This window comes from Haemaphysalis longicornis, unplaced genomic scaffold, assembly GCF_048455015.1.
Source record: "Haemaphysalis longicornis isolate Haplotype H1 unplaced genomic scaffold, Haemaphysalis longicornis Haplotype H1 scaffold_8, whole genome shotgun sequence".
NCBI lineage: Eukaryota > Metazoa > Arthropoda > Arachnida > Ixodida > Ixodidae > Haemaphysalis > Haemaphysalis longicornis.
Genome location: NW_027526445.1, coordinates 107,610,801 through 107,632,316, shown reverse-complemented (window position 1 = coordinate 107,632,316; position 21,516 = coordinate 107,610,801). Strand labels below are relative to the sequence as shown.

General features: G+C 45.6%; 1 protein-coding gene across 5 annotated transcripts in view; it reads right to left on the bottom strand.

Moving 5' to 3' along the window:
• LOC144148177 (ras-related protein Rab-1B-like) overlaps nt 1-21,516 on the bottom strand; it is a 58,189-nt gene that overhangs the window by 16,003 nt on the left and 20,670 nt on the right. For all 5 annotated transcript variants that reach the window (XM_077679761.1, XM_077679763.1, XM_077679759.1 and 2 more), the window contains exons 4-11: nt 21,088-21,135; nt 17,466-17,561; nt 16,256-16,387; nt 13,400-13,647; nt 9,760-9,832; nt 8,322-8,369; nt 5,420-5,467; nt 669-764 (exon numbers count right to left, since the gene is read on the bottom strand). In XM_077679761.1, the coding sequence (XP_077535887.1) occupies nt 669-764; nt 5,420-5,467; nt 8,322-8,369; nt 9,760-9,832; nt 13,400-13,647; nt 16,256-16,387; nt 17,466-17,561; nt 21,088-21,135 (789 nt within the window). The remainder of the gene's footprint in view (nt 1-668; nt 765-5,419; nt 5,468-8,321; nt 8,370-9,759; nt 9,833-13,399; nt 13,648-16,255; nt 16,388-17,465; nt 17,562-21,087; nt 21,136-21,516) is intronic.

Genomic DNA, 21,516 nt, shown 5'->3' with positions numbered 1-21,516 from the left:
TTTTTGACAGCTTTTACTGCTCGCTCCCAGCGTCATGTACGTTGTGCAAGATGCGAATAAAGAAAAACAAACAAACAAAATATTTTAAAGCTCGCCCCTCCTCCATCTGTGACATAGTTAAAAGGAGGTTACACATAATATTCTATAGATATAAAAAATGTACAGGGGGCAGCAGCATCGGGTGTACCTTTTGAATAATAAAAGGCGGTTATTGCCGTTGTTGGCTGAACAAAGTATTTACAATCCTTTAACCGCGCAAGAACTTGCACAAAAGCAGAAGAGACATGGTCGGCTGCCATGAAACAAAATCTATTTTTGTTTGATTAAGTACAAACCACGAAATTCATGTTGCCTTTTCTATTTCTCGACAAGAGGGGTTATAAAATGACACTTTTGGGGGGAAATCGGCGGAACAAAATTGGTCTACCCATCCTAAGTCAATAAAGTGACTCACTTATTCATGGCAGCGCTGTGCATGCGTCTGAGGGCCATTTGTATACTAAAAATGGTGAGTGGAGAGATAGCCATGTTCTGGGAATACAATTTTGTTTCATTTTGTTCTAACGACAACCTTGGCTTCAATTTTCTACTTCTTACGCTTCCGGAGAATCGAATGGGTTCGGAAGCGTTCAGTGATCTCGATCAATAAAACGGAAGCAGTAACGTACCCGACACGTCACGTCATAAACAATGATGATGCCATCTGCGCCCCGGTAGAAACTGGATGTCAGGCATCGAAACCTCTCTTGGCCCGCCGTATCCGTCTGGAAAAAAGTATTCGTCACTTTAACACAACTCAAGGCTCCAAAATACTAATAATAGCAATTCTTTTTAAGTCCAACATGCGTTAGTTGTTCCCTTTTTAGTAGCGTTGCCACACACCCGGGAGACAACATACCATTGAAAAAAAATTTCTGCTGTAGCGTTGTGTAAGACGGCAAGTACATAAAGGCAAACAATTTAATAATTTAACAGCGAGGCCGCCTAGCGGGAATTGATTCATCTTATAGCCCACACTTTATGTCCCTGCTTGTGTGCTCGGTAAGGTAAATTTATTCGTTTACATTCCCACAAGCTGTTACGAAAACAGGCTACGAAAGTGTAACCCAAAAGCGACAAGTTGCATAACAAGGAAAACAATGGATCCGGACCCACACTTAAACCTGTTATGCCTGGGAATAAAATATCGCCTATTCAAGCTACCGATCCACCTTTTCAAATGAAATCTCTATCATGTCCGGGTCTTGTTGTGCTGCGAAACTCGTTCTTCTTCAGAGACATTTTCGCCTGGGTTGTTATATCGCGCCCCAATGATTGCAGTTGTGTGGCTGCTGGTGAGATTTAGTTGCAGTGAGAGCCCGCCCTTTTCTTCGGCGTGCGGCGTTCTGTGTTGCTATGGACGTTCTGCTGCCGATTTGTTTTTGTGTTCTCCCACGTTTCCCACACGCTGCTGAAGTATACGTTTCAAAGTTATCTGCAGTAGACAAACCATTGACAGAAAAAAAAGAACCGTATCCAGTGGAGCGGCTGTGCTTTCTCATTCTATCGTCACGACCCCTTTCTGATTGGGTCTTTTCCTTATTTCATGAGTCACTATGCCTGAAAGACCTGATCAATCACGCGTGTCGCCCTGCATATACACGAGTAATGTTGGTTTGATTGTTTCGAAATGAGCACGCTGAAATTACCCGTCTAGTCCTATCGTGATTGCGGTAGTGTCCTCATTAATATCGCCATTTTGTTTCCCGCTTGCGTAGTTTTGTCTGTTTTTGTTCGCGTTCTTTGCCCATTTTACTCAATCCTCGCCGTCTTCCCGAAACCCGGTTGTCACTTACTGCAACTTTCGCAGCAAACATTGACATAGAATCAAAAGAGCATTTTATGGCCTTCTTGATGTTGTGGTGTCAAGTAGAAGTTCGACATCATGCCCGCCCTCTATGCCGCCAATTGAAAAAACCCATCTTCCCGTAGGGGAACCCTGAGTTGTATGCGAAGCAGGAATGGGGTCGATTCAAGTGCCCATTAGTTTTCAGTTCGTCGTTTCCGTGAGGCTGAGGTATATAGCTACCGCTATATTTACCGTTTGGTTTCCATGGTAACTACCCCACTTTTCACGTACCGGAACTACGAAATGGGAAATTGCGTTGACCCCATGGCTGCTTCGCATACTACTCAGGGTTCCCCTACGGGAAGATGGTGTGATTTTATTGGAGACGGGTGAGGGTGTTAGATTGGAGATGCATTAAAGAGAGAGAGAGACGTTGTACGTGTTAGGAGTTTGTCTTTATTTACTCATTATCATCATCATGTTCATCGTAGGTGACGTCGAGCTGTGGTTTGCATTCTGGTTTGATTATGACCGACCTATGGCCTGTAAAATGTAACGTCAAGGGCTGTTGTACTGGATGTACCCTAAAGTTTCTGAAGATGAGGTTGATGCACCTTCCGCGGATGGTTGTGGGCTGCTTGTAATCACGGCCCGCCGAGACTTGCCGACGCACGCCGCTGCCGACGACGATCAAATATCGAAGGCGCGTGGTGCGAGCTCGTCTCGTGCCGGCCCAGGAAGACACCGCTAACACTGTCGCTCCAGGAGTCATAGAAGGGACCGGGCGTTCATCAATGCGAGCATGCGCAGTGGCGATGTGGAAGGCGCAACAACAACGACAACGACAAGGGAGGGAGATAGCCCGACCGTGAGATGCTTCGCATCTAAAACTTCCTGGTGAGGTGCTGCCACCGGGAGAAGGAGTAAATAATACACCTTAGTGAACAATGGAGTTTGCTGCATCGCGTGTCAGCAAAATAGCTGATCGCGTTAATAATCCGACCTTTCGCACTGGATGTTGTGTATACATACATAAATGAGCAAGCGGTAAAAACTTATGGTGGCGTCGTGAGTTGAGCCGCACGCCACCTTGCGACTGTACACGCACCCCAAGCTCAAACATTCCAACTAAAATGAAACTATAACAAAACACATTTTCTCCTGTGGTGAGGAGTGGAGTGGAATGGATAAACTTTATGTTGCCGAACTTCAGGCGCTGATGGTTTGGCGCCGGCCAAGGGGGGGGGGGGGGGTTCCTCTAGTCCGGGAAGCCCTGGTCCGCGCTGGCTGTCCTAGCGTCCTAGCCCTGTCCACCAGGCTACGCTGGACGGAGAGGTCAGAGCTGGCCAGCTGGCCCGCCCACTGCTCGTACATTGGGTGAGGATGTGGGGTAAGGGATGGGGTACTCCCATACCATGTGGTACAGGGTGCCGGGTTGGGGGCAGAAATTCCACGTACAGTAGTAGAGGGTGGGGTATATGGCATGGAGGATAGTGGGGTGAGGATAGGAATTTGTCTGAAGTCGGCGAAAGGCAGTCGCCTCTTCTCTGGGTAAATGGGGATGTGGTGGCGGGAAGCGTCGTCGTTCGTGGCGGTAATGGACGAGGATGTCCGCGTATGAATTAAGAGTAGCGGGCCTGGGAGAGCGAAGGGGCTGAGTACCTTCGCCTTCTTGAGAAACGACCCGTTCCCCTCGAAGGACTCGTGTCCGGGGGCTCAGATGATGTGCATTTCCGGGAGCTGGCGCACACTTCGCAGAATTTTTAAGGTCGTGGGTGTTATGCGACCTAGCAGGAAGTAGCGGCAGGCGGATTGCGATTCTATCATTATAATGAGGTAGTCGTTTTCAGTGGTGGGAATAGAGCGACGGCAAGTTCTTCTTCTGCCTCAATAGATGTCGTGGGTACTGTAGCGGCCATCAGTTCTGCACCGTTGGCGTCGGTGACACTCATTGCATGGAACTGTATTTTACAATTTCTAATACCTAAACTATGTCTCTTCACAAATGCTCAAATGTTCCGGCATACATTTATTTTGCGGTATTTGATTCATAAAAAACTACTATGTGATCCCTGCTAGTTTATTTTAACCGTGAACTCGGATCTCGGCTCTTCCCGAATTTTAGCGCGGAAAGGTATATGGGGCGATCATTTTTATGTTAACAATTTTAAAGTGCGGATCACTTTAGGCGCTCGCCTTCTCGTAGTAACTCGCTCGCTGGACCAAAGTAGAGCAACAGGGCGTTCTGTCGTCGCCGCTGTCGTGGCGGCGTATACTAGAGGCTTCGAAATTCAAGCGGTTTACGTAGTCATAAGCGCTCGAAACTCGTGAACCCCTGGCGCTTGTACTTTATCTCACCACTTTTAATCGAAAAAAAAAACTATAGTCTTAATGCAGGCATAAAATGCGTAATTAACCAGCAGCGCCTGCGTTCATTTAGATAGGAAGGCTCGTTGGGCTGCTTTTTACTAAATTAAGCGAAAAAAAGCGGCCGTGCAACGCCGGAACGTGCAGGTGGAAGCGCAAGCACAAGAAGAACAGAACTCCAGCTGGCGCATTTTCAGCCAGGGGACCAGGGCCTGGAAATTTGATTATCACTCGGGGGTAGCGGTGAGCGCATAACGGCGCTACAGCCCATTATGGCGAATCACTGCTCTACCCTTCCGACAGCTTTCACATTGAGTGGAACGGCTTTAATTTTTAAAACTATTTTGTCTTGACAAGAAACTGCTGCGTGTGTAAGTTGCATCACCACCTAAATTAAGGGGTCATGTTAGGACTCATGGAAACACACGCGTACTGGTCATACATAATGTGCAGAGTCTTCTATAAAACCCCCAGAGCTACGGACTCGTAAAAAAATTGCTGGAACGACAAATAATTAAAAACGACAGTAGGGCATTGTGATAATGCTAATATGTGCTGAAGAAAATCTTACAAAGCTGTGTGAGCGACATTATTAAAGGTTGTAGCGTAACGCCTGTTTCAGCATTACAAGTAACTTATGCACCATTATGGGTATATGTAGACATCTATCTACATAGAAAAAAACTTCTTACACGATGACTTACAACATAATAGGCAATGTGTGCAAGATACAACAAATTACTTCACACTAGTCAATAAAAATAAACATGTTGACTCTACAAAGGCAAGCGCTTTTACGTTTTAACCTTCGGTGCATACATTTATTACTGAAAATTATTAATGTTTGCTCCTTGCATCTGTGATTGAAAGAGACCCGCCACGGTGGCTCACTGCTAAGGCGTTGTGCTGCTGACCCCGAGGACGGGGGTTTGAATACCGGTCGTGGTGGGTGCTTTTCTTGTGCAGGCGAAAAGCAAAAATGCCTGTGTTTTCGAGATTCCGGTGCCCGTTATAGATTCATAGGGGATGAAAATGAATCCGGAGCCCTCGACTACGGCGCGCATTATCGCCTTCGTAGCGTCGATACGTTAAACCTCATACTTAGCCAGTCACTCTGATTCAAGAATGATCACCAAAACTTCAGCAACCCCGCATGACAATTTCACTCACAGACTACCTGAAATGTCAAACATAGCGCCGCATTTGCGCCGGAGGTGTACTTACAATTAGTAACTTTACGGTGTGACCTTCAAGCTCTAGCATCTTCATTCTCTGGAGACACAAAAAAACACCTGTGAATACATTTGATCAAGTAATACAGTGTTTAAGCAATATTATGAATAAGTACATAGTGCAGAGCCTATTAGGCCTAATTATAAAAAGTCACTGGGTGAGTGGCATATATATTACCGACTACCACGTTGGTCAAAACAATCTCGGTTAAAAAGCAGTCTTTTACAACACCTTCATTGAAGCAGATGCCAGTGTGGGTATGCAATGTTCACAAATTTTACTGATCTACTCATGAGCAGGTAGGACTTCAAAAAAATTCCCTCGCACTTCCCCGAGGGGGAGAGTGTGTAAGTGCGAATTCACGGTTGTTGATTGCGCGATTACGGTGGATATCGTGATCTTAATGAGTAGTCGAGAGATTACACACACGCACACAACTACAAAGAAAGATATTTCACTCGTTATTGCTGGTACCGTTGCCCGGTCCGCCATCATCGTTATCGAGATGCAAGACCAGCGACCGCTCTCGACGACGGCGCGCGCTCGACTAATACCCTCCCGCGCCACGCGGCCGCTACACGAGCGCCCTTACGCGTCGGAATGCGGAGCGCCCGCTACGCGAGCGAGAGCTCTCTCGCCCGAAGTGGAGAGGAGGCGCCCAACACCCGCAGTCACTGCGCGGAGAGAGGAGGACGAGAGTAGCGCCCACCGTTACGGCGAGGGCTGCACGAGCGCCCTCACGCGTCGGAATGCGGAGCGCTTGCTACGCGAGCGAGAGCTCTCCAGCCCGAAGTGGAGAGGAGGCGCCCAACACCCGCAGTCACTGAGCGGAGAGAGGAGGAGGAGAGTAGCGCGCGCCCATCTCCCCCCGTTGCTAGGGAAGACGAGGAGCGCGCGCACCCGCAGCTGTTGCTATGCGGACGACGGCGGCGGACGATTCAGGCTCACTTAAGAAGTGCATTCGCACTTAAAATCTGCGAGCTGCTAAGGCGCGCTTCCGTTATAAACTGCATTTCCAGGGACCTTAAACTTCTGAACTGGGAAGAGGTACCGTTGTATTTTATTTTCTATATCATGGAAACGCCCTCGAATTGTCCCACAATCTGCCGAAATGAGATTACCCGACTTTTGCTTACTATTCAATTTGGCAAGATGTTTTATATCTAGTGCGGTCACAGGCTCCGGTGGTCAACAATTGTAGGAGGAAGTAGTTGGAAGGGAGAGGAGAGCCGGCGAAGAAGGAAGTGTAGTTAAACCTACTACCCGCGCAGCATGCATACAACAGCGCATGAGTGCCAGGGCTGAAACCGCCAACAATAAAAGCGGGTGCGTATACAGCTATCGTAAATCGTCAGTGCGTTTTATTCATTGGCCATGCTAATATAATGGGTACCTTCGCAGCAATATGGGTAATTTCCGTTAATCGGGGACTCAATGAACATATAAATATCAAACAGATTGGCCAAAGTGATTTATATTTGCTACGCACACTTCATTCAGTTTAATTTGAAATGACTTAAACTACATTCGTTGCCCCTCTTAGATGCTTCTTTAGATATATGCCTCACCACTCTAGCTAGCCGCGGCCTTTGTTAACTTGTTTAGCCACTTCGCAAGATTCTGTTCCTCTAGCTTTAAGTTGAGACTAAAACCCGTGTCCGTTTTTACGCGCCCCGATGAGCTGGCCTAATCAATCAGGCCACAACGGCTATTGGATGGTCATTTTTGTGTAGTCCGGCATCCACGCGATGCACTCCTGTTCAGCGCCACCGTGCAGTTTAGGAGACTTGTTTCGATTCCCGGCCGCGGCGGCCGCTTTTCTGATGGAGGCGAAAAGCAAAAACGCCCGTGTGTACGAGATTTCGGCGCACGTTAAAGATCCCCAGGTGGTCAAAATTAATCCGTAGCCCTCCACTACGGCGCGCCTCATCGCCTGCGTTGCGTCGGCGCGTTAAACCCTACAATCAATCAATCAATCAATCAATCAATCAATCAATCAATCAATCAATCAATCAATCAATCAATCAATCAATCAATCAATACACCAATTTCATCCTAAACCCTCGTGGTTATGGCATTTTTAAAGCCAAACCTTTCATAGCGGACTGATGGTGTCCTATAAAATTTAATACAGTTCCCAAAGAGCGGTTGGTCGACCGAAAAAAGCTGATAAAATATCTGGACACAGTGCGCATGCGCTAAACCGGAACTCCATTGTGTCAAAACGGTTACTTCCAATTCGCGAAAAAGTAGCGGTTCTAGATAAAAAAAGTACACGCCTCCACCCTAAAGATGGCATGCAATACTATACCTTTATTTCGCAAACTACGTCTCGGTATACATTTAGGCCGTTCGTAGATGCATTTATTTAGTTCGCGAAAAATCATCTGCAAGGATTCGTTCTTTTTTTGTGATTCAGGTCTTTGAAGATTTGACGATTGAAAATTGGACGCACCTTCACCGAAGGTTGGGCGAACGTTTAGCGAAAGGTGGGACGCATTTTTGACGCACTTTTGTGGTTAGTAAGCTTGCGGGCTTCTCTAAACTTTCTTTAGGAGGGATTGTAAAGTTTTTAATTTCACTTTTGCTTGTTCGCTGCACGACGTGGCTGGAACAGAAGACCGCGTCATGTGCGAAAGCAAGTCATTTGAATGTTTACATTTTTGTATTTCGCCACGTCTACTGTGACGTCCTTTTCTTGGCATGAGGTATAGCCCTGTTCCAAAGCTGCTTCCTGCCTTCGCGACGTTTTACAGGCGCTACCACTGTGAAAGATAATGTTTTGCAACCCTAAATGAAAGCAGTTTAGTTCAAACCCAACGCGTTCTGAGAATTCAGCTTGGCAAATAATAACATAGAAAGTAACCCCCAAATTTTATCAAGAAACACTTACGAAATCCAAACCTATAGTCTCTTTGTACACGAGGGAAAAGTTATCCTCCTGGAAGAAAAAAACATTCAGAACAAGTAGTGCCGAGGAAACATTCAGGTGCAGCATTCCGGCTAATCGCTATTGTTTAACTAGTGATTACTCTGTAGTTACTTAGCGAAATACAAAACATTGTCGCCCAAAAAATACAAGCGGCAAAAAATTGCTTTGTGCGCAGTGTGATATTTAGCACGTAGCGCGACCAAGCTCCACAGCAGTAGGAACTATTCAAGTGAAATGCGTCGGTTGTAAATTTTGCCATCGAATTGCACAAAAAATATTCGCAGTCCTGGACACGACTTTCAGAGATTTTTGTCCAAGTTGAATCTTTGGCTGTGCGAAATGTCACTTTCCTGGGATAATTTTAGTAGGTTACTGAGAGGAAGGAATTTTATGCGAGAAGGAGGGGGTTCCACAACGCTGTTGTTTTCTAGTTCACGGCACATCAAAAACACATGGAAGGGCAAATCACTATTATGTTGTTTTTGTTATTTAGACCGTAGAAAGCTTCTGGAAAAAGAGGGGTGATGATCTCAGGAGATGTTTTTTTTTTTCAACAGCGGAGCGGTTTATTCTTGAGCTTGGTCTCTTGGCGTGGACAAAAAAATAAAAAACTCCTTCAGAGCAAGGCACCCATCACTACCTTCGTGCAGCTGCGTAGGCGGAGCCAAGCGTGAGTGTCGTTTTTGAGGGGTTTGTGCACGTGAGGTGTGATTATATGCAGTCTCTTGTTTGTTGTTTCTTCGATATCTTGCCGGGCGGTAGATTTTATTTGCACACTATGTGAAGGCGGTGGCTTTGATTGTGTGTATATGCGTATGTGTGTTCAAGATTAAACTTTTCAGTTGCGAGTACCTCTTCATCCTGTCGTCTTTTTTGTCCGCGTAGTGTTGGCGCTTTACCAATCATCAACCTATACGTACACGCTCAATTCACAGTTCTTAATGCAGAGTTTAAAGCAATATTGTTTACTTTTAACTGTACAGGCCTATTTACTTATTAGCAATCAAGAGGACAAGAACGGGCGGTTTTTCTGGGCGTAAATAAGCCTTTCCCCGAAAGGTGCTAAAATTCGATAATATTCGGTGTGCAATCTGTGCGCCATGCAAAGAGAAGTTTAGTAGCAATGCACATGCACTCATTTCGCAAATTCATGACTGTCCCAAGACCACTTAATTATCTGTAGTGACTGCTGCAAACATTGGGTTATATAGCTTCAAGGCAGGGAACATTATTTAAATTTCTTTTCAACAGTACACCTTACAGCGACTTTAGCATAAGCTTCTCTTTTCCATGTGTTTTTCCTAAGAGGCTGCATCATTCAGCACTCAGTAACATAAAGACAATTTTACCGAAACTTCTGGAGCATCGCGGAACAGAGGAGCCGTGAAAAAACACTCACCGTGAACCTCAGCATTAGAGAAGACTTCCCGACTCCAATATCACCCAGAAGGGTAATGTTAAAAGTATAGTCACTAAAAGGAACGAAAAGAGGTATTTGTTTTGGGCTTTGAAATGGGGAAGAAGTGTGGTACCAAATATTTAAACTGTCAAGCTGGCATTTAAGAAAATTACATGCCGACACAGCCTCCTAAATCAGACGCTCTTGTACAGTGGTGGCTACCAATACAAATTATTCCAAGAATGTTGCGATATTCGGCACTGACCGCGACTGTTGCGGAAACACACACGCTGGAATAGTAAAAAATTTGTGAAAAAGTGCTCGTGAAGAAGTTTACAAGTACTGCGTCTCGTGTACCTAATTCTTCATCATGGTGCTCCTCGCCAGTTCATTATGTTTTTCTCGCGGATTGTTGCCGATATTCTTTGTTCTTGTTCGGCGCAACACGAGATCACTAAAGTACATAATAAAGAAGACGCCGACCAACCACAAGAGAATAAAACAATGACGTTTCGGCACCCCGAACGGGAGCCTTGTTCACACTGTGAACAAGGCTCCCGTTTACACTCTGAACAAGGCTCCCGTTCGGGGTGTGGAAACGTCATTGTTTTATTCTCTTGTGGTCGCCGTCTTCTTTATTAAGTACTTCAATCTCATTCCCGACCAGACGGGCATACGTCGAAGCCTCTATTTCATGAGATCACAAATTCTTTCAGTCCTCACTTGAATGGCTTCACTGACAGACTCAACTGAACACTTGCAGACATGCTATCAATGTATGCCTCCGACGATACCCACTATTGGGACGTGGCGTTACCGTACCTCACATTTGAGTTAAATTAGCCCCGTCGCAATACCGCTGGACATTCTCCATTCTACCTGGTCTACTGCCGCGAGGCGGCTTTGCCACTGGACACTCTGTTGCCGTTTTGAGTTGCAACTTCCGAATATGCCCCGGCCACAGTTGTTTATGTGGACTACGTTCGCCAAGGTTCCCGCTCAGACCTCTGCTCATCGCAGTTCTTCCTAATAGCGTTTTATGATACCGGCACCGAAGCCTCTAGTTTTCACCCGGGACCTGTTGTTCTTAGGGATTGCCGTTCCCGCCGCGTGAGCATGTGCTGTGAAAATCTGCTCTTCCCATACTCGGGAACCTACCATGTAATAGGTCATGTGTCCTCAGTCATATACATGACAACTCCAGCCGTTTCTTTGCCAACCTACCAATTGGGCCAAACGGTTATTGTCCGCGTTTCCCGCCCCAAAGCGTACGATTCCCACCTGCCAGCCTTTGAGTGAAAAGCACCGGGAAGGCGCTTTTTTACCGGGGGAATGACGTAGCAGCATTCATCCGCATCTGCAGAGTAGGCCACGAATACACAACTCCAAATATTTTGTACATGTGTTGTGGCTCAGCTAAAAATATGGCACAGGGCAGGCTTTGGCTCCAAGGTGCCACTAGAAGTACAGCGATTTTTCTATGACCAACGCGGTGCTCGGTTCAGTGTATATGCGTGCGTTATATGCCCTTTTTTCACGTCCCCCTCGCCAGAACGATATGTTCCCCACTTTTCCCACGTCGCCCCACACCACTCCACTGATTCTTCCCCTTCTCCCTCTCAGTTTCCCACTGTCTTCCCCTTAGCATCCTCTTACACTCACTTTCACTCGTTTACGTCAGAATATCAGCCCCTTCTCGTTTTCTCTTGACTTCTTTGCCAGGATGGGCCGAAGTTCTCCAGAATGTAATTGAAATTTCCAACGATGCCAGTCTTGACTGTCACCGAATGTCCATCGCGTTGCATTGCCTGCCACGAACCGACTGGGACCGCTCCGTAGCAAGACATATAACCTCTACGTCTCCCACTCGAGCCGAGTTTCGTGGCATACTACATTCACTGGAACATCTTGCATACAAAATCTTTTCAACATTACTTTCACACATTCGTCTACTTATAGACTCAAAAACTGCCGTTGAGGAATTCAACAAGGCCTTCTCTGACCACTATGCCGTCAACCAGGTTCAAGCTACTCCCAACAAGTTCGTTCATCACGGGATCAGACGAACACATTTATGTGCCCCGCAGTAGCAATGCATTTCGACCCTAAAACAGATGGGCGGTGTCTGCACTGTGGGGAGGTGTCCGACACCTTCCACATGGTGTGGGCATGCCAGAGCAACCCTGCGTTATCCCCCAACCCTTCCCCTACCAGAGAGGCATGGGAGGCCGCCATGCTCAAGTGCTCGAGGCTGGAGTCTCAAAGGGCTCTAGCACCTGTACGGAAAGCCACAGGCCCTAACTCCCTTTTATTCTTATCATAAAATAAAGTTTCACTCCTCCAGCTCCTCCACCTCATCCTCATCAGAGCGGCAGTAAAAGTGGCCTTGCATAGGTACCGGGACACAGGATGCAATGACAGGGCAACCAGACCGTGCCCTCTGTAGGAGCCTCCTTGTAGTCCTTCCACTGCAGGAACAACCCCCTCCTGCTGTTTCGCTCACCTCCTTTCGCCAGCAACTAGACGCAACACCTGCAGTTACCGCTTAGCATCAAGCACCCCCCTTGGCTACCTCAAAGGCGACCCTTCTTAACCAAGCTTAGGAAAAAGTTTCGTTAACAAAACTCTTCCAATGATTCTCTCACCCCTCAAATCATATCGAAATGAATTCACTTGAAAAATCAGCATTCTCACGCGGCCCACAGTCTTCAGTGACCTCTATCGCGGATCTAAACCGTTTGTTCGGACATTGCACTCCATTCGAAAACATAGCTATATTCTCGAAAGTGCCCTCTCGCATGGTTCTTCACCAGATAATTCCCATACAATGACCCCCTGTTCCTCGCCGCACAAGCAACTTCCTCCCTTGAGAGCGATCTGGCACGACCACTGTGAGCCCGGATTTGGAACCAGCTGTGTACCTTAAAATGGACCATTACATCCTCAATCGTAAGCTACCTACATGCCGTTAAAAATTCAGTAAATGTTTTGTCCCTCCCAGCTGTTCACATTTCCTCCTCTGGCCATACGGCCTTTCCGTTCCAACGAGAGCATTTTACTACTTCTCCGTGCTTTCCAGACCTCCGAGTATTCTGTTCTTTTCCTTGAAAATCCCTGAAGAATGCGTCCTGTTATCATCTCCTCTGTTGTCTTCTCTCTGTGTGTCGTCGTTCTGCGCAATCCTTATGGCTTTTGAAGTATCTCACCAACTAGCCCATCAAAAAAACTTGTTTAAGTTCTTTTTTCCTTTTCCCATTTTCACCACTTAACAGCTTGTGCCCTTCCTCCTTGTTGTGGTGTCTACCAACGTGCATTGTGAACCACCGGTGAGCACTTGTAAGTCCTTATGGTTTTAATTCTGAGTCACTAGCTTTTTTTTAAACCTCGTGTTGCTGGTCCGCGAGTCTTGTGAATCACGTGACCAACCACTCCCCCACAAGTAGGTCACTGATTGGACACCTCGCAGGGTAATCCCCTGGCCCACCAATTGCCAGTGTGTCATTAACCCACCAGCGACAAGATTGACAAAAATTATGTCAATCTGGTCGAATTTTGGGAAAACGCAGACTGACAAAAATTTTGGCATTTTCTTAGCGCAACCACGACTATTGTAACTCAAAAATTGATGCTTGAGGATTACCATTCTTCCCTCTTCTTTGGTTTTGGCGGGAAGGGAAGCGGATTGTCGCCGCTGCGGAGTCTGTCGCCGGTCATGTCCTCCAGGCGACGTTTGATCTCCACAAACTCGGTCTTTTTGCCAGATCCGTTCACTTGTGGTTGCAGGCAACTCTTGATTTGCGCTGCTATTTTCAGAAAAATCTGAGGAACGTTTCCGCCATCCTTCGCACTTGCTTCCATAAACTTGATGCCCCATTTGCTCGCAAGTCCCTGTGAATGAACGCCGGGGTGAGTACAATCTTTTAACACGAATGTGTTTTAGTCCCGGATACACCAAGGTTTCGCTCACGTCATATCCATCACGGAAGTGACGCCAGTAAAACGAAGCAAGCTGCCTGTAAAGGTTGCACCCCTGTACACAGGGTCTTCTTGCGGGAAGGAACCTTTAGTACTAACGCCACTAAAACGAAGCAAGCTGCCTGTAAAGGTTGCACCCCTGTAAACAGGGTCTTCTTGCGGGAAGGAACCTTTAGTACTAAAGAGTACGTTATAATTACGGTTGTTCGTTTTCGGCTTTTATACTTGAACACGAAAGTGTTTTAGGTTGCGATACCCCATGATTTCACTGACACCACATCTGTCACAGAAATGACGCCAGCATAACTTTGCCGAAGCGACCCGTCAGCAGGACGTCGCTCACCAAGCACATCCACAAGACAGGCACCCACCTGGAAATCAGGTTCAGCTGCAGATTTCGCTGCACATTTCACTTTCCTGCTTGACGGATTCCCATTACAGAGGATTCAATCACAGTTTCTTTTAAAGAAATATACCAGTTCTTTCTATAAAAATAGAATTGGCCTAGTTCACCTAACCCTGGATATGCAAAGCCAAAGCTTGGCTTAGTGTGGTTAAGTTTTGGTGTCACTTGATTAGCCATTGATTTAGCTGTAATTGTTAAAATGGTGCTCCCAAGCCTACGTTTGTATATGGTTGTTGTTCCAACTACAGCGCTCCCGAGCCGAATATTTCGCCGAGCGATAACCGGGGGGGGGGGGGGGGTACAACGCTATTTTCCGACGACAGGCTGAAAGCCTCCAGAGGTGAATTCTCCAAACAAGTGGCCCTCGTTCTTGAAACGGTGTGGTAGAGCTATGAAAATGTATGTGCCTCGGGTAGAGGGACAGTTTCAGGTGTTGAGGAGTGGCGGGAACTGGCATGAGTCACAGTGTAGCAAGGGCGCAAAGCGACGCGGAAAATGACCGGAGACGTGCGCGTCACTTTGCACCCTTGCTACAGTGCTCCTCATGGCAGTTCCCGCTATTCCGCAACATCTCAAAGCGGCGCCCCAGCTCAAGAACACATGCTTTCGCATGGCGCTGCGGCGCCGTTACAAAACGAAGCCTCTTTTTTGGAGAATTATGGACCATCTCCCGCGCAACCCTCAGAGAAGACATTCGTCCTCAGAGAAGAAAAATTCGTCCTTTGTCCTGGTGATGCCTTCGTTAGGCTGCAATCGGCTACGAAGTTTCACCGGAAGCTGCCATCCAGTTTTACCCGTGTTCCAGGCAGGAGGGCCCATAGCACACTTTTTAACAGCAGAGCTGTTGTTACCGGCCGTAAGGTCGGGGTTCGTGTGCGCCCGAAGGTCCCCGCGAGAAACGCTATAGAGCAGGCGTCTGGCAGATGTCGCAATGACCACTGGACAACGGAAAGACACGCGATAGCGGCCGCCGCAACATTGGTAAGGAGCGTGCACATGCGCTCAGTATCGTAAGAGAGCCCTTCGCCCGGGAGCTCGAGTCGTCGTGCGCATGTGCTCAGTATCCTAAAATGACCTAGCGCGCAGCGTCTTCGCAGTTTTCGGCATGGCCCGGCCGCGGATAGTTCGCATGGCCGAAAAACAGGCCGCAATCTGAAGGGCAGGATGTGGTAGTGAACGTATGTTTCCGTCAATGTTCAGCTCAAGTCTTACGCATTTGTGCAAGCTTCCCTGAATTTTGTTTAGGATTTCGAAAAGTGCTTCATGACCACACAAATGTCTAGGTACTGGACCTGTTTTCTTCACCAGCACGTGATTGCCCCATTGGAAAGTGGGAACTTTAGCACTCTTCGTTGATCAGTGAAGGCCTTAATCAGGGAAGGCCTGGCATTTTTGTGATATTCAGCAACCGTCTTCCTGGACAAAGTCATCTCCCTAGCTGGATTGGTTGCCTGATATATAAATAAAATTGACAGTTGGGCTAGTTGGTTACAGCTGCCTGATATATGACATGCAGATACGTTCTAAGTTGAAATCCACGTGCATGAACTACCGGTTGTAGAACAGTAGGGATCTTGCGGGTGGCTCGGTATATTGCAGGAATTCGGTCACAGTTTCCTTTAGCGACGCTTCTGCAGTGAAGTCTGAATATGCGAGTGGAGTAGCCGAATTACTTTCTCCACAAGACCATTTTTATGGGAATGGTACAACCAGAAAAGATGCGTGCACTCCCGCTGGCCTGGAGGAAGGACTAAAATTCCTTTGATGAGATATGCCGGCCATTATGACACTTGGTAAGACGGCTGACTCTCCTAGGGGAAAAAAAGAAGCTTCTTCACCGCATGTAAGGTAGCGAAAGTGAACATGCCACCTTTGAATTCTAGAAAACTAATCTACTACCGTAATGACAAAGCTACAGCCGTCCTAAACACACTCAAAAATGCCGAAAATGGCAATGGTTGTCTTATACGAAGGTTTATCCTTGAACAAAGCTGACTAAAATGGGTAAAGCCTATAATGATCCGTTCGTTTTGCAACGCATGCCATAACATTTGGGCAGTTAACGGGGAAGTCGATTAAGTTCTTTTCATTTTGGAGAAACATAGAAGGCCTTACCTTTGCCTCTGCGCATGTAATTGCTCTTTCCGCTTGCATATCCTGTTTGTTGCCAACTAGAATCTTTGGGACATTTTTGTTTGCAAGTTTTTCAAGCTCGCAAAGCCAATATGTCACTCCTGATAATGCAGTCTGGAAGGCCCACATTTTTGGAACAGGATACCATAGCGCCCATGACACGGAGGTGGTTGCGTCGAAGCAATATGAAAATGAGATGAAAAGACAGTAAAGGCAACAACCTGAGAAAACGTTTATGCGATACGCTGTCCTTGTTTTTAAAAGGTGTGACATTTGTAGAAACCCCGTTCAGAAGGCACCGTCAAAGCGTAAGCCATTGCACGGTGGAGTGGCTTTAATTTAATACCCGGTGGCTTGAACGAACGTAGATTCCTGCGGTCAATCATTCTGGAGACAAAAAATGTTGCCTTTGAACAAGAAATGCAACATCACTAGCAGGACTACTTAAAGTAAATAAAGTTGTATCTACTGCTATGCAATATTGACTAGTATTGAAACCTGCAACAGAACGGGGAGCTACTTTAGAAATTCACAATGCAAACACTGTACTTCCGCGAATCTCCACAAAAAGTAGCAATTGGTAAGCCCATCGACTCATTGTTGGGGGTAGTGGAAATATACGTCATTGTAGGAACAAAAAAATTAAAAATGTAAATAAGCAATCCAGAATATCTCTTTTTCCTGTTGTTAGCATAATCTGGCCACCATCTATCCTGGGAGAAAAAAAAACAAGAGAATACAAATAAATAAGATACTACGAATTATAACTGAACAAACCACCAACTCCGCCACTTCTAGCGCTGATGTTATTGTGACATGCCTTGGAATCATTAAGAGACAAGTTTTATCACTTGATGTTCCTTTTCCGCTGACGCCTTCGCATTGACCAGAGTACCAGTTACATAAAGCACGCTTTTAAATGTATGACGATATGCCGCCACCATCATGGTCGTTAAGGAAATAAATGTTTACCCTATGGCCTTTTTTTTCTTCCGGGATTCAGTACATGCTTTCATTGGGTTTCTGTACTGAAGTAAAATGGTGTAGGCGGGTTGTATCCGGGATTTTTTTGGTGTACGTAAACCTACTGACGCTGTATGGCCGGTCAGGCAGACCGACCAGACGTGCCGTCTCTGCGACGAGCTCCATTGTTCCAAAGTATACAATGTAAAAATATTGAATATCTACGTACCTTATCTGTGATGTCAAAGACTATGACAAAGCCGTGCGCGCTCTTGCAGTAATCCGGAATCGCCGTGCGTTGCTCCTTCCGGCCAGAAGTATCATTCTAAAACGAACACATATTTACTATACGGGCGTTCATCTAGGGCATATACATCGCGTTTGGTTCTCTCTCAATGCACTTGACGGACTTTGATACTTTCGCTGTTCATCACAGCCGCCCTGACATATTGACAGCCTGGCCCCTTGGCTTGCTGATTTTATTCCTCCTTCTTTATTTGAAAAATAGTTGGCCAGAACTCAAAACATGCACCCGGAATTTCTGCTTACGGTGAATTCTGAAATGCAAAAACCAGCTGTATTTACGAAATATATTTCCAACTTGAAATTTTAACTTGAACAAAAGCTACAGGATTTAGGAAGGAAACACGGACACAATGCTGAATTTCAAAGTCGATATGGACCAACTCGCCCAAACCCAAGATATTCTATATATTTCCCAGTTTTGTTTCAACCGAAAATATTGTACCAATTCGTCACTACGAATTGATAACGACATAAATATTAACATATTAGCATAACAACATAATAATAAAACATTATAACATAAGTATGACATTCAATTACAACATAATTTTCCCATCTTCTTAAGCTTTTTTCGTCCCGATATTGTGTTGCCAATTCAACAAGCGAAAATACGATTGGGTGTCAAACTAGTTAGGTCGACGGGCAGTTGTCCTCTGCTTAGTACACAAAGCCAGAACGATATGAGCAGAAAGTGCCAGTTGCTTCAAAGGGCAGCACACGAATCAATAAAATAAATGAACGAATAGGATCGAAATACACAGACAAAAACAGCTGACTGTGTCGCAGAATAGTCGCTCGAATGGCGTAATTACAGCGATGTAGTCGCTCCTTGCAGGCTTTCTTTCAGCTGCAGAAACAGACGTAGCCACTTTAAAATTCCACAAAACAAAGCAACACGGAAGACAGTTCTGCTGGAAAGAGCGGATCACGCAGTGCCGCTCCGTGCTCATAGAGACTCACACAATAATAACTTGAGAGGAAACTGGCGCTGCGATCTTCCGCCGCGATGGACGTGATTGGTAGTTGTGGATTTGGATTGGCATTGCCTGGCTCCCAGAAAAGTACTATAAAATCGATCGCTCAGCCAATTTTGTTCTCCTCGTCACCTTGCATGAACACCTTTGCCTATGCGGGGTTTTGGAAGGCACGTTCAAAAATACGTTTCTAGTAGAACTGAATGCCGCACGCGCTCTGAAGCGCCCTGAGTGTAAATGTTCTATAACCAGAGTTGCGAATCGGATGGGTGACCAAGTCCACAACGAGCACGAAAACACAAATTACAGCGCTGAATGCAGCGAAGTTAAAAGGGAATTAAAACTTGCGGCGTTGCTCATTCGCCAGAGCATTCTATTTTCGAAGCTGACGAAGGTTGCGAACTGCTCGGAACAGCCTAAACCTTTTGGGAGAACGCTGGCTCCCACGGTGTAGACCACCAGTGCAGGCATCAAAGAGGGACGCAGCTTGATGAATGTCACCAATTCAGGCTAGAATAGCTTCTCCAAACAAAATCGTTTTTGTTTAGGAGCACGAAAATTTTGTTATTATAAAAACTACAAGCGCGGAAACTTTTGCAAATAATTTTTAAAGAAGACCGCGTCCCGTGGTAGTTGGCGGTAAATGGCAAAGGTAATCCACAAACCTCTTCTACTCCGCGTTTGCTTTTTTTTTAAAGCGCCGTTTTTTCGTAAAAGATCAGTTTTTGCTCACTAACTTTCTTGTTCGCCTTGTAATTTTTATACAGCGAACCGCGCCGTAAATGCCGTTTGGTAAACAACCAAATTGGTGCGGCCGTAACCACATTTAGATCCTACGCAAGTGGTTCAGCTACTACCCATCCTTCCCTATGAAGCGTTAGAGCTGTCTCGGAGTTTCCGTCGACACTAGCGCCAGATTCCTCTCTAATTAATTATTTTATGAAGCTCTGTGTCCGTGCCCGCGGTAACTATAGCTTTCATAATGCTTTATAAGCGACGGGGACAGTGAAAGTGTTTATCGAATGAGTTGAAGAGCCCCTTTTGGGTTCTACTTCTTGCTAATAATTGAGTTGTTTTCTGTCTTACGCTCCACGGAAACTACACCATTATCTTCAAATTTTGCCCGAGGCTTCTTTGAATGTCTTGCGAAAATGAAATACAGTTAAACCTGGATGTAACAAAACTCTGTGTAACAAATTTTTGGATTTAACGAAGTTTTTCAATTCGCCATCGCCACCCCCATGTGTTCGCGACCTCTATTCTAACCTTGATGTAACAAAGTCGGCGAGCTGATTAGTCGTTGTTCTTTGCACTTTTACTGAAATATAGATCGGAGAAATGAACTAATTTAAGGAATAGCAGCACTACCGTACGGAGCTAGCAGCAATAAATATGTCTGGTCTGGAAACGCCTAAACACAAAATTAGCCATGATGATAATGCTGATAATGATGTAGATGATGATGTATATGATGAACAGAGGGGCAAGCACCATCCCGTGGCTAACGTTGCAGTGACTTCTTGTTTTGCTTGTGTAGCGTGACACCACACCAGCTAGCAAGAGTAACAGACCGTAACGTTTTTTTTTTCACCCGCACCGCTAACTCCCGTGCGTTTCCATGTGTGAATGTGGTTTCGGCTCCAGTCTTAAGTTTTGAGGTGCAAGGCCGTGCTGGCGACGTGTAGTCGCGCGTCTCCATTTCTGTCTGGGCTATCGGTTCGTCGGTGATGAGTGCTGCTGTTAGAAAACGATAAGTTGTCTTTTCAAGAAAAGCGCATGATTTTTAGGAATATTTCCGCATGGTATAGTATGCCAGGTTGCACCCCTCAACAATATATTTATCTCGGTAAAGAGCATCAAGATCGCTAAAAGGCACCCTTTGAGCATGCGTTTAGTTTTTGTAACGTGTTAGGGTGCCAGAAAGTGTCAAATGGCAAAAGTGGTACTTAAGTTACGTTTGTTAATACGGGGATAGGTGAACTTGCTTCTTTGAAGCACCGTGTAGTGCCTAAGCTCACGCGAAAGCAGGAGGCGCATCTCACGCGGTTTTTCGTTGTGAAATAAATTCATTAATGGTGAGTTCACCTTCCCTGATGCCTAGCATTTTAACTTCGTTTCTGCTTCATTCCCGAGTGCCTTAGGCCGAAACCTGCATGTAACGAACACCTGGATGTAACGAAACATTGCGAAATTTTGTCAACTTCGTTACATCCAGCTTTAACTATATTGCTGTATATTTTCCAGTAAAACATTTTTTTCGCACATATACAGCAGCAACGACAACAAACAGTGGCAAACCATCACAACCTGCAAATACGAAATAACATGGAAGCTTTTCTGTTTCTTACATAGTAAAAATATCACCGGGTACAGAGTCTACCACATCACTAAACAGAGTAGATGAGAAGAAAAATAGCATTAGTACAATAACCAGAACTGCTATCATAAGGTGTTCCTACGCCACTTGCGAATACTTATTAGCATATCCTACGTTCGACAAAAGCTTGGCAGCAAATACTTTGAAGTTAGAGAAGTTTCTACTATTAAAGGATAAAAACAAGACAGACTTACGATCTGTAACTTGACCGTTGTTTCATCCACGGGAACATTCCATACACTCTGTACAATAATAAACGTCCAAATAGAGAGAAAGCACATACAGTGTTAATATAAAGTGGTACCAAACAACTCAAAGTGCAAGAAATGACTAAACAATGGCTGCGTGTTTTTTCAGACGTGTTACTATCCGCCTGAAAAAAAAAAACATTCTAATTTAATTTCTTGTGAGTTTTAAGTTACACCTATCGTACAAAACCTCTCGGGATTTGTGGTCATGATGAGGGTGGGATGTAAATCCGTTCAATATATGTTTCGGCCGAAAATCAAAGTAAGCTGATCCTGAATACCTTTTCTTGTGCATCAAAATCCGCTGAACATGCGCACCCTTTTTTAATACCTATGAGTTCTCCTTTTATTGTGAATAATAAGCCGTTTATACTC